This window comes from Meles meles, chromosome 18 (assembly GCF_922984935.1).
Source record: "Meles meles chromosome 18, mMelMel3.1 paternal haplotype, whole genome shotgun sequence".
Lineage (NCBI taxonomy): Eukaryota > Metazoa > Chordata > Mammalia > Carnivora > Mustelidae > Meles > Meles meles.
In genome coordinates, this window is record NC_060083.1 from 41,315,345 (window position 1) to 41,328,531 (window position 13,187).

Below are 13,187 nucleotides of genomic sequence, written 5' to 3' on the forward strand. Positions count from 1 at the left end.
TGGAGGAAGGAGTGTCAGATGGAGAGGAACTAGAGGAGCAACCTGCGGCCCACCCTCTGGTGAGGGTTGGGGAAGCAAGAAGGGAAACACTGGTTCCTGACAGAGGCCCCCAACAATACATAGAGGCCTCTTGGAAAAATCCTGAATGGAGAGGAGGGGACATGGCTGATGAGGGGAAGGACCTTCATGTCCACAATTAGTGGAAGCAACCCTCTGCATCAGCCTCTATGTCCCCTTCTCCAAAAACTGGCCCTGGTCCCTGTTGACAAGTAACTAGACTCTGTACTCCTGGACCCCATCTGCCCAGCTTCCCCAGTCATACCCGGAGGTCCCCGTTGGTAAGGTGTGAGCCAGGGAAAGCGGCGTAAAGAGGCTCCTTCCTATAGATCTTGATAATACTTCGGTCCTGGATGTCCCTGCGGGGGGGGGGGGGGGGGGAATGCAATGGGTCACCATCCCTCAGCCCCGCGATAAAGAGGGGTATCTACTACAGGAAGAGGGGTGGCAAGAGGGGCCAAGAGCCCCAACCTCTTCCTAACTTCTTACTCAGTGCCTCAGACTGCCTGTCACCAACACACACTCCCACCCCGGCCACCTCCTCTGCCTCGTGCACCCATGGCAGGTTAGCTCAAGCCAAAAATGAGCCAGCAGGGGTAGATGATTTCGAGGGGAGGGGGTGGGATGACGGAGGAGGAAGGAGAGGAGAAGGGCTGAGGCTGGGGAGGGAAAGACCCACGGAGTTGAGCACCCCCCCCAGAGGAGGAGCCTGGGGAAGCCCACCCCACCCCGGGGCCACGCCCACCGGACGTCCTCCAGCTCGTAGAAGACGTTGCGAGCCTCGTCTTTGATGAGGATGGCGGTGTTGGGCGACTTGAGCATGCCCATGGTGAGCTTCTGCGGGAACATGTGCGCGATGAGCGCGTGCAGCGTGTCCAGGCTGCTGACCTCGTGCGTGATGTGCACGCGCCGAGTCTCCTCCCCGAACTGCAGGAACAGCACCCCTGCGAAGGACAAGCCACCTTCGCTGTCAGAGCCGCCGCCGCCGCCACCGCCACTGCCGCCACCACGCCGGCCGGGAAAGCGAGGGGGGCATTCGGGAGACACGCTGCTCCTGCAGAGGCAGGGTCTCAGGCCCGACGCGGGCCCGGAGTGCAGGTGCACCCATGCACTCCTCATGCTGCCGTCCCCGCAAGGCGCCTCCTCAACCCCAGGCAGATGGGAGCCTGGCCGAGGGAATGGAACTGGGGGCAGGAGCAAGTACGGCAGAAACAGAGGGAGCCGTTGCTTAGAAGGATGAAGGAAAGAGGGGGCTGCTGAAAGGGGTGAGGGAGAGAGGAGGCTGGGAGAGAAAAGGACAGGGCAGGGGCTGCTAAGGGAGGGAAGGGTTGGGGGAGAAGCTGGGGAGGGAGAGGCCCCAAGGGGAGGAGATTGCCGAGGGGCAGGGAGGGGGGAATGCGGCGCAGGGAGCCAGGGGGTTTGGTTAAGGAGAGCTGGAGTAGTGAAGCGGGTGAGGAGGGTTCTAGGGTGAGCAGAGCATAGGGAGGAGCCAGTGGCTGGGAGGAGGGTGGGAGGGGCTCGCGGTACCTGGCGAGCGCAGCTTGGTCTGGCTGGCGGAGCGCGAGAGGGGCAGGCTCTGTCGGAAGCGGTTCATCCTACTGAAGCCCAGGGGCAGCTCCGCCTCCGACATGGTCTCCAGCGACTCAGCCGAGGCGTATGACAGCTTGGCTGCCTGGTCTGCCAGCCCGGGCTGGGCTCCCTGAGTGTGGCGCGAGCTGCGGGTCTGCAGGGGCAGGGGTCGGGGTCAAACATGAGCCCCTTTGCTCTGCCAGTTCCCCCAACCAGGCCCAGGAAGCCCCTGCCAGCCAGTGACACACACAAGGGTCTCCTGCATTCCAGACTCGCTGTGTGGCTACAGGCGAGTTCCCCAACCCCTTAGGGCTTTGGCCTCCCTGGGACACCCAGCAGGTAACGAGTGGGCAAAGGGCTCAGGCACCCTGGGAAGACAGACAAGAAACCATCTGAGCGGGAGCCAGGGCACGCCTGCTATTTTAAGCTTCCAGAGAACAACAACAACACAAATTTGTCACTGAGGTGAGCAGCAGAATCGTTGAGCAAATTGGGGCATTAGTTCCAGACATTAATTAAGCGGCGGGTGTGTGAGTGGCGAATTTATCCTTCGTGGAGTTCAGAGGATTGGGTGGGGGCAGGAAGCAGGGCCCAGGGAGGAAGCAAAGAGAACTAGGGGCCCCAGGATCCCAACTCTGGGAGGTTTGGGCCCTCAGAGAGGAGCACTGTGTCCTTGACTTAGGGTGCCTGGGAGAATCATCCCGAAGCTAGTTTCAAACAGACTCTGCCTACTACATGCAATGCACATGCTAAGCCTGATACGATCCACATGAACACAGAGCATATGTGCCTGACCTCAGCCCCTCCCTGCAAGGCACATGCTGCCACCCAGCCAACCATCCTGGCTTGTCTTCTAGAAAGGCCTCCCCCCGGCCCCCCATACCCAGCATGGCAGCCCCTTCATGTAGCCCTGAAGCTGAGGGTGGTATCCGGCCAGGGCTAGGGAAGGGTGTCACCCAGTGACTGTCCCCTGCCCCAGGGACACCCTGATCACTCTCTCCTTGAGGGAGGGGTCGCCATGGTTTTGGTTACACTTTATGAACTACTTTTGGCTGAAGACCGGGGCTGTCACCCAGGGCCATGGTTCCTGCCATTCTGCCCCACCCCCTTCCCTCAATCCCAGGTACTGTCAGCAACTCTTATTCAAGGGAGAAGATAATGAGTCAGCTCTGTGTTATGGACATTCCATGTTATGTACAACAGATATGTATGGATTATGTATACATGTTATCAAGAAAAAAACATCGTGTTGCCCAGCCATACTTTCCTATAAAATAAGTTGCCTGTTTTTAACAACAAATCACTCAAAACTGTTAACCTTGGTTAAGTCGGGGTTGAGACAGCGTTTTCTCTTTTATACATTTCTCTGCTGGGTGAATTTTGCACAATCAGAATATATCACTTTTATAGTTAAAAAAAATAAAAAGTATCTCTATAAAGGAGTCATTTGTTCTCCTCCGCTCCCTCATTCCCCAAATCCTGATTAGCCCCTAATTAATCTCCATCTTCATACTAACTCAATTTAATGTTCCAATTGGGTTAGCACTCTGGAAAAGAGAGAGCATCTTCCGCCGATGGGCAATGTGCCCAGCTGTTCCCAGTGTGGTCTCAAAGGCTTGGGGATGCAGGTCAGGTTTGGAGACCTCGGGGGGCGTCTAGTCTCAAGTGTAATGCCTTGACCAGTGAGGGGGTTTGGGTCTGGGGAGGAAGGAGACCGCATAGGAATGAGGCCCACATGGGGGGTGCCTGTGCCCAGACTTTGGACCCTGGAGCTCAGCTCTATGCTGATCACCAGTGCGAGCCTCTGTCGCCTTCAGCCCCAGAGCAGTGTGGGGAACCAGGTCTGGTGTGGTGGTCAGAGGTTGCCAGGCAACCGGAAGGCCAGCGGTTGCCAGGCTGATGTGGATGAAGAGCTACAGAATTCTGGCAGAATGAGGCAGTTAGCCAGGAACGAAGATGGTGGCCACAGTGCAAGGAGACACAAGTGAGACGCCAGGAAAAAGATGGAGCAGGGACCAGAAGGGTGTGGGGGCAAGGAGCCTTGGGGCTGCTGACTGCAGAGAAGGTAAAACCCTGTCCGGGCCACCCCGGGGAGAAGAGATGCCCACATTTCCTGTCCCTGCTTGTTCTGCTCTCCATCCTGGCCCTCTGCTCACCTTGCCATTCTCACAGCCTTTGTAGAAAACCCTCTTGAGAAGAGGGAAAGCCCATTAGCACTTCTCTCCAGTCCTGGGCTGAGTCAACAGGGCAGAGAAAAGTGGGACACCTAGGACCTCCTGTCTATGAGCAAGATGGCAAGAGAATAAAACAGTAATTCAAGCAGAGCTCTCTCAAGCAGAGCTCTCCAAAGCTAGGAGGGAGCTGCTGGGGAGGCAGGGCGTACCTGCCACGGGAGGAATTTCAGCAAGGAGCCTACGACTCCCGCCAGAGATCAGGCAGAGGGAACCTTGAGGGGGGACAGTCAGGCGAGGATCTGAGGTCCTCAAAGGCTGTCCGTAGAATGGGACAGAATCACTTGGGGTTTTTGAAAAACATTCTTTCCAGGGCCCCCCATTCACTGAATCCAAATCTCTGGGGATTGGGGCCTGGGGTTCAAGATTTCTGACAATTTCCCAAAGTGATTCTGATTTGGGAATCAAGTCAGTGTCTGTGATTCTAACACAGTCTGAAGGAGGCTGTGGGGTAAGGCTCGCCATGAGCTCAACGCTGTGTTTAGGACGTGCAGCATCTCATTTCTTCTATGTTTACAACAACTCTGTGAGGCAGACATCGTTCCATTTTACAGCAGAGAAACTGAGGCCCAGGGGATCATGCATTTACCCCTGGTCCCCCCAGCGAGTTATCAGCAGATTTGGAATTAATTCACCACCAGGCTCTCGGGCCCATGCACTGAGCTGTTGCATCCTATTGCTTCCTCCATAAATGCTGTATGCCTGACATCCTGAGTCTATGATTCCGTAATTTCTCTGATGCAAGGACTTCTCTCTGGGTGCATGCTCGCAGATGAGATGCTTGGAGCAGGGTGACACCTCGGGGGCTGGGGATGGATGCCTCCCACCCCCAACACAAAGCCTGGGAGTTGGAGGGCTGGAGAATCTGGGACAGGAGCGGGAGCCTAATTTGGTTCCGTTCTGGGCTTGGGTGCCAGAGACAGTGGAGGAGGCACTTGAGGGTGCTCCCCCAGGACTCAGCTGGATGCCCTTGGATGGAGCAGAGAGCTCTCCAGCTGTGGATTGTCCAAACTGTCCTGGGAAGGCAGGCAGGCGCTCATCCCTGAGCTTAGCCCTCCACTTGGGCAGAGGGTTTGGAGTTCAGGGCTGTGAGTCACTTGCCTGGCACTGACTGGCTCCCTGTAGTGCCAAGTAGGAAAGGGATGAGGAGCCGAGCAGAGTCATAAGACCTCCCTGGCAGATGAAGGCTGAGTCCAGAGAAGAGGCCCTCAACCAGATCATGGGGTTCAGGTCCCTGTCTCAAAGCCAACAGCCTCTCGGAATGGTGGGGGGGTGTATTGTCAGGCAGCCTCCCTCATTCCCAAATGCAGCCCCCCCCACCCCGCAGTGTGGGAAACCCTCACTAAGTACTCCCAGCCCAGATCCCCAGCAGGGGTGGTCCAAACTCCCACTCTAGATTCCACGAACCCCTGGCAGGCGAGCTCAGACTCTCTCAAAGCAGCAGCCACAGCCTGCAGCCCCAAAGCCCGCCGCCCCCACCAGAAAGTCCCGTGCAGACGCACACCCCTGGGCAAAGCATGTGCAGGGAGGGCCCAGGGCAGGAGAGCACATGCACTTGTCACGGAAGCAGAGGCACACGCACTGACCTTGAAACTCCAGTAGTTTGGCTGCTGATGGAAATAAGAGAAGACATGGTTATGCAGGGGGCTGGGCGGGGAGAGCAGGGGCAAAGGTGGCTTAGAGACCCTCTGAAATCAGCCCTGGGACCAGGGCCCTCTGCCCTCCCAGGAACAGGAAAGAAGCAGTTCCTGGTACACCCCGTTCTCTACCGAGTCCCAGGCCAGCCCTGGGCAGGCTCCAGACTCGCTGGCAGGGATAAGGGAGAACCCTTCCAGATGTTCACAAGCCACACATCCTAGTCACGTAACTTGGAGAATCACAGGTAGGAAAGGTGCCGAACACCATGACATAGGGAACTCAGGAGACACCGGCAGAGATGAACTGGAGCTGTGGGGTCAGAGAAGGGGCATCTGGTGGTGACAGGCCAGGGGAAACTTCCCGGAAGAGGTGGCATTTGAGCTGGGTCCTGAAAAATGAGACGCTGGAGATTGAGAGGAAAGGCATGTTGAGCAGAGGAATGGTATGGGCAAATGCCCTGGGGCAGGTGGGTAGAGAGTGCATTGAGGGAATAATCACTGGTCCAATCTGGCTGGGGTCCAGGGTCTGGGAAAGTAGCAGAGTGGGCCACAAAGAGGGGCTGGGGGCAGCTGGGTGGGCTGTGGTGGACAGGCAGAAAGCATCTGAGTGAAGCACAGTGGGATCAGATCTGGAGTCCAGGGGGGCTGGTACGGCAGGGAGTGGAAGAGGGAGGCTGGCCGCCAAGGTCAGGGCAGGAGGTCTGTGTACCGCAATGGCCCAGCATTACAGAGGGAAGGGGACAGGGACCAGTCACTTCACAGTGCCGGGCAATGAATGGGGAGCCAGCATAAACAAGAGGAGTTGTAGGGACTAGGAGTGTGGGCAATGTCCTAGAGCCAGCTAGAGAGAGAAGAAGACTTCCTGTCGCCCTAGAGTAGGGGATGTCAGGTGCCTCCTCGTTCACCATAACCTAGGGTTACCTGTCTTCCCTAGAGACCAGAAGGCCCTTGCAGATGGCTAAGGACAAGGAAGGGAGCCCAGAGGCTGGGCTGGTTCTTGGCAAAGCTGTAGGCACCCTGCTGACCGGTGCCAGTCTCAGCAGGAAGACAGAGGCTGCAGATGGCCTGGCACTGGGGTGCCTGGCACAAGCAGACGGAATGCCCAGGCTTCAGAGCCACTGGCAGAGAAGAGGGACCCTGAGAGTCCCTGACAGGGGAAGGACATCACAGAGGGGTGTCCTGGGTCACCTGAACGCTTCTGTGGCCTACAGGAGTTGGACAGGGGTGGAGTCGAGGGGCCCTGCTGGGATGGAGGGTTTACCTGAGTTAGACCTGTAGGGTGGGGGTGATGCCAGGCTTGGGCTGGGTGGAGAGGTTCACTTACCAGCGCCATCCCCATCCAAGCCTCAATTCCCACCTCTCCCCCACCCCCCCGTGCTAGCATTGGCTTCAAGACACACAAAAGATAGTCACATGCCAGGCAAGGGAAGGGGGCAGCAACATCTGTGCCCCGACAAGCGTCTAGAACAATCTCTGGACACAAGCCACCCCCATGGGTGTCAGAGGATGCCCACGGGGGCTGAGGGGAGGGCAGGCAAGAGGCTGGAGTCGCAGGTCCTCACCACAGCTGCCTGTGGCCTTGGGAAGGGGAGGGGTCGCAGAGGGAGTGGACACAGCTGAGGCAGACAGAGCCAGGCAGAGGGCACAGAAGGTTTATGCTGACAGTCGTGTCTGCAGGCCCGGCAGTGATTGACGGCTCTGCAGAGAAGGCCGTCGGCCCTCACCTACTATCACCATTATACCGTGTACACACCGCCCCCCCCCCACCAGCGCCCCGGAACACACAGGCCCCACGCCGAGCCGAGCACAGACTCAGACCTCCTCAGATAAGGACACGGCCGGAGGTACTGCCCAGAGCAACCGAGACACACTCACAAAGGGACACAAGCACTTGGGGAGAAGCCCTCCATGGGCAGAAAGCACTCCGGAAGCCCAGAGACAAGCTTTTCATACAGCGAGCAGCCCTGCTTGTGCACAAACATGCACCGGCCCCGACTTGCTCACATACACTCCGACTCCGCTCCCAGAAACACGGGTACTATTCACACTCCCGCCAGCCTCCCCCAGAGTCACAGAAATGCACAGAGACGTGGATACCATTCACACATATGTACACACACACACATCCAGCTGCAGAAACACACAAAACGGTACCCACACAGGATACACAGAGAGAGAAAGTCTCATCCCTCCTCCCCTCCACTAGCCGGGTCACAGCGCCTCTGGCTATCTCAGTGACAGCGACTGTCCCATGCCGGTGATACCCCAGATATCAGGCGTTAGGTAGGTTCACTCCTGATTCAAGAGGCAGAAGATGCCCCCTCCCCCCACCCAGCCCCAAGGGTCAACACATAGGACTCAGGATATGCAGATGCAGATGCAGCCACCCTAGGCCTCTTGGGGCCTGGTCACAGTCACGCTAGCCGTGCCCTGAGCCTGGGCCTGCCTCAGACTCCTGAGGCTGGGTGGTCAGCCCAGGACACAAGGGGTCACTAGCCGGAGACAGGGAGAGGACTGGGTAGCCTCAGGGCCACGGGAAAGCCAGGCAACCTCCCCTAGAGGGTAACAGTGGGAGAGTCGCGGCATTTGTGCTTGGCAAAGTGGGGTGAGCCTGAGATCAGACTTCGGAGACTTTGAGCTCCGGCCCATAGAGCACAGTGAGCAGATCCTAGCACCCTCTGCCTCTCTGGAAAGCGGGAGGAAAGATTCCCATCAGGAATGAGACACATAGGGGCGCCTCGGTGGCTCAGTGGGTTAAAAGCCTCTGCCTTTGGCTCCGGTCATGATCCCAGGGTCCTGGGATCGAGCCCCGCATCGGGCTCTCTGCTGAGCAGGGAGCCTGCGTCCCCCTCTCTCTCTGCCTGCCTCTCTGCCTACTTGTGATCTCTGTCAAATAAATAAAATCTTAAAAAAAAAAAAAAAGGAATGAGACACATAGTCTCCTGGCAACTCAGTGTCCTTGTGAGGCAGGGGAGGGAAGGGACGGACGGGGACGGGGCGGGGTGGGGGCGGGGTGGGGGCGGGGTGAGACTGGAGAGAAGTCATTAGGAATATCGTCCAACCTCTGTCTCTGTCTCTTTCCAGGGGACAGCCTGGGCTCACTGAGAGCAGAGAGCTCCTCCTGGTTTGCTAAGATGAGATTGTCCCCATCCAACCTCCTCACCCTTGACCCGGTGGTCTGTTCCTCCTGTGTACCTAACGCAATGCCTGGGTATGCAGTAGGCCCTCAACAAATATTTGATCGTGAACCAATGCGAAGGACACAGGACCAGCCCACAGGAGGAGGGGGTTTTTCTCTAAATACTTTTGTCTGGCTCCGGTCCTGCCATCTCCTGGCACCCAGCACCGCTCAGCCTTCTGGGCCTTTTCCCTGGGAGTTTCCCAGCACTAGGAACCCCCTGGAAGGAGGGGAAAGGGCAAGAAGGGCCCAAGAGAGGTTTGGCCCCTGACTCCCCCCCAGCAAACACCTCCAGTACCCTCCCCGATACTCAAAGAGGGGTCTCCCCTTCCCAGAGCACAGTGGGAAGGTAGAAAAAAAGGTTTGAATGGGAGAGCCCTTGCCAAGGGTAATCACTTGTAGGAAAGAGTCTTCCAGGAGCAGGGGGCAAAATGAGAGGTGTTCTAAAGGATTTGATGTGGAAGCCAGCCATTCACTCTCTAGGGGCCAGGCTTTCAGAAATGAGGGAGGGGGAGCTTCTCGGAGACCCAAGAAAGCAAGGCCAAGGAGTCCTCAAACTCCCTGGTGAGAAAAGGCAATAGCTTCTTGCCTCTGCGGGCTGAGGAGTTAACCCCCGCCCTTCCCCACCCTAAGTGCCCTTAGTGGGGCTCTCCCTGCCCCCTACAGCTGATCGTTTTCTCCCCGGGGCGAGCCCTCGGAGGGGCGGGACCATGCCCCCGGGAATCGCAGCGCAGTCCCTTAGGTCTCTCCCCTCCTCGGGGCTGAGGTCCCCAGCAGGCTGGTGAATGGCGTGACCCCTCCTTGACCCCGAGCCCCGACGACGCATCCTCCAGGGAGGAAGGACAACCAAATGGGTCGCCCCTCCGGCTCCTGAATCCCCTAGCTCCGCATGCACCGGTGCACACACCCACCTCTCAACTCCTGTGAACACACATCCATGTATACAGCCGCCCCCTAGGCTGGGGCTACCTAACGTGCCCCCGCGTGGCCCGCCTCCCACCTCGACGCACACGCACGACCCTCCCCCCAGGGGTGTCCAGCTACACCCTCCCCTCCTACCCTTCCCCAATGCAGAGTGTGGTGGGAAGGGGGGCTCTGCGGGATCCGCGCGGTCCCGGGGGCAAGGGCGCACCCCGGGAAGGTCATGACTTTCCGAGGTTGGGGGAGGGGGCGCCCTCCGCATTGAGGGGGGGGCGACCCACGCGGAAGGCAGCGAACGCGGTGGGGGAGGGGAGGGGGCGTTTCTCGGGGACTGGGAACCGCAATGGCCTGCGCGCCTCCCACCCCCGGACCGCCCCCCGGAGCCGCGGAGCTGGCCCCATCTCTGTGCCCCGCTGGCCGCGGAACCCCAGGCGGCAGCCCCGGCCCCCGCAGCCGCTCCTCCTTACCTGCGGCCACAGGTGTATGCGCGGGGCCCCCAGTCCCGGGTCCCGCTTCGGGCGGGGGAGGGAGGGCGGCCCCCTACTCCCACCCGCCCCGGCTCTCCCCTCCCCTGGCCGCCTCCGCAGCCGCCGCCGCCGCCGCCGCCGGTGCCCTTTGCTGCAATGCGAGAGCCGCCGCCGCCGCGGAGCCGGCCCGGGCCCCGGTCGCCCCGGTAACCGCGACTCCACCTGGCGCTGCGCGGCGCGCCGCCGAGCACATCCTCTCTCCGGCCCCCTCCCCCGGCGCGGCCCCGTCGGCGCAGCCCCGCCGAGGATCGGCGGAGGCTGGTGGCTGCGTCGCCTCGGTCACCCGATACGCCGGCCCGCCGCCCGGGACTCGGGTTGCAGAAGGAGGGAGGGAGGTTAGGCAGCCTGGTGGAAGCGGGGGAGGGGCTTCGGCTTGGAGTCTAGCCTTTGATCTCTCCCAGGGTCCTCTTCAGCCTCCCACTCCCAAAGGTCTGGCCTAGGGTTGGGGGGAGGAAAATGGCCTGTCTCCCGACCTGTCACCCTCCGAGATCATGGCCTCTCCCCATCAGGGTCTCAGGGGGCACCGCTGCCCTACTCAGCTCTCCTGTGACTCAATTCCCAGCCAAGTCTGGGAGGCCTAGGACGCCTGAGCTTCCCTGGTAGCCTCTGATCCTGCTCTGCTGTGCAACTCTGGCATTTGCTGACCCTCTCTGATCCTGCTCTTTACCTAAAAGAGCCTCAGACTCAGCCATGGAGAAGTGTGATAAGCACCAAGCAGCAAGTGATGATAAGAGCCTATAACGGCCACTTTCCTCTGAATCACAAAGCCCTGGGGTCAGGGTCTCCTCAAACCTGTATGGAATTTCCTCCATCAGAGCAAATCCCGGATGCAGATAGGCCTAGAGCCCCATGACCTGGGACAACTGAGCTCACCAAGCTCATCCTCCCTTTTATGCATCACCCCAACCATGTCTAGTGCTAAGACAGGTCATCTGGAGAGAGCCTCCATCTGCCCCAGGCACACCACACCTGCTGCCCCATCACCCTCCCTGTTCCAGACCCCTATTGGTTTCCACATGCACTTGGCCACTCAAGACAAGTCTGTCCCATTTGCCGTCCAGCCCTGGGGGGCAGACACTTCTTTGCTCCCCGAGGTGCCGTCAAGATGGGCTGAAAGCCAGGAAGGGAAGTGGGCGGAATGCCCTGTGGGTGATGCCAAGCGTGCCAGTCTGCTGCTAGACTCGAGTTACACTCCACTAAAACATCCGTGCTCTGGAGCCTTGTCCTCTCCTAGGGTGTCACGTCTTTCCTTCTAAATCTTGAAAAAGTCTGTCCTTGCCGCCTGTCCCCAGGGGCAGCAGGGTGTGTGAGGCAATGAAGCTGGTACCCATGCCACCCCTTGGGTTCCCCATTTCTCCATCTCCTCTGCCTCCTACAGCTGAGCACCCTCAAGCCAAGGCCACCCTCAGGGTGGTCCCCCCACTGGTTGCAACTCATACTCTCTGGTCCTTCCTCCCTGTTGGGGCCCCTGATGCCTTTTTTTCTCCCGTGACAATGTCCAGGCCTGAGCTGCAAGTCCAAGCCTTGCCTAAGTGTGCCCCTCTCTCAGCTGAGATCTGTCTTCCCATTAGGGGAAACTGAGGCTTGGTGAGGAATCAGGGAACAAATTCAGAACAAATGGCTAGATGCCAAAGTCCTCTTAAAAACTGGAAACTAATTGGGGCACCTGGGTGGCTCAGTGGGTTAAAGCCTCTGCCTTCAGCTCAGGTCATGATCTCAGGGTCCTGGGATCGAGCCCCGCATCAGCATCATCGGGCTCTCTGCTCAGCAGGGAGCCTGCTTCCTCCTCTCTCTGCCTACTTGTGATCTCTGTCTCTGTCAAATAAATAAAATCTTAAAAAAAAAATTGGAAACTGAGCCTTGAACCTACCAAGAAGGGTGATAGACATCGTGAAGAACTTCCTGATGGTAAGACCTGAGGGGAAGGCTAGGTCTCTCAGAGGTGGAAAGGTAGTGGGGCGGGGCGGGATATGGGAGTGAAGTGGTCTGTGGTGGGGGGCGGGTGGGAACAGAGTACAGAGTGTAAGAGTCTCCTGAAAACCGATGGGATGAGCGGTGGGACAGGTACTCCAGTTTAAAGTAGAAAAGAAAAAAAAAAAGAATCCAAAAATTTTTTTTTCAAAACCTGAGTATTCCCCTTCAAAAAATTCCTTCCCCAAAGCCAAACCTTTGGGGAGGTAGTGGTGGGAATTAGACAATCAGGGGAGAGTACAAGTCATAGGAGTCTCCTGAAATGGGGGGCTCCTGTATAAGAGAAAGGGATGCAAAATTAAAATCCTAGATATCCCCCCTCCAAAAAAAAAAGTCTTCCTCAAAGCCAAACTCCGCCAGGGGTTTGGAGGGCATGGGGGCAGTGGGTGACTCACCTGGGCCGGCTGGCCAGCCCCGGAGGGGGCGGAGTCGCCATGGAGGTGGGAGCAGAGGGAGCTGAGGAGGCACACGGGGTCCACGGTCCAGCCGCCAACCTGTGTGTGCGAAGGGGGGACACCCCATTAGGGGGAGCGGGCAGGAGCCGCTGGGAGACTGTGATGGGGCGAGGAGGGATGTTCCTGGGGCAAGCTTTGGCACAGAACTCACACCCCAGAGGGACCTTGCAACACTGGCTAGTCCCTTCCCGAGCCTGGATCTCTTAACTAGAGCCCCTGGTCTGTTTCTGGATGTTTCTCTTCTGTCCGACTGGGGCTCCCTGAGCCCCGGGAAAGGCCCCCTTCCGTCAGATACTCCTGAATTCCCTTTCTTCACTTCTAGACTGCCTCCCTATACACTCTGCCAGGGAGCCAATCTTCACCTGTCTGCTCCTCTGGCTCCTCATTCCCTCCGCAAGGAAGAGGTCACCGCCTACTTCACAGAGACGGGGAACCATTCCGCAGGGGTCCTCATCCCCACACCCCTCTGGTCTGACAGCACCTCGTTCTTTCCTGCCATCTCTCACCCCAGGGCCACACCACACCTAAGGCTTGAAACCCACCACCCTCTGATTTTCCCCATGGCCCTCCCCCCCACTCAACATCCCCAAATTCATCTTCATTCATTCCATTGCCGTTCACCCCGCCGGCCCTACCCCTTA

The 13,187-nt window shown here is 58.5% G+C and overlaps 1 protein-coding gene across 12 annotated transcripts in view; it reads right to left on the reverse strand.

Moving 5' to 3' along the window:
- The window catches only part of SRCIN1 (SRC kinase signaling inhibitor 1), a 67,424-nt gene that overhangs the window by 27,311 nt on the left and 26,926 nt on the right, over positions 1-13,187 (reverse strand). For 9 of the 12 annotated variants that reach the window (XR_006815919.1, XM_045984862.1, XM_045984868.1 and 6 more), the window contains 5 exons: positions 12,487-12,585; positions 5,444-5,467; positions 1,585-1,780; positions 803-1,001; positions 323-416 (listed from right to left, as the gene is read on the reverse strand). Coding sequence is in view for 11 of the 12 variants with exons in the window: in XM_045984862.1 (XP_045840818.1) it covers positions 323-416; positions 803-1,001; positions 1,585-1,780; positions 5,444-5,467; positions 12,487-12,585 (612 nt within the window). In the remaining variant the exon portion in view is untranslated. The remainder of the gene's footprint in view (positions 1-322; positions 417-802; positions 1,002-1,584; positions 1,781-5,443; positions 5,468-12,486; positions 12,586-13,187) is intronic. The other 3 variants (XM_045984871.1, XM_045984865.1, XM_045984870.1) reach the window with 2 other exon arrangements.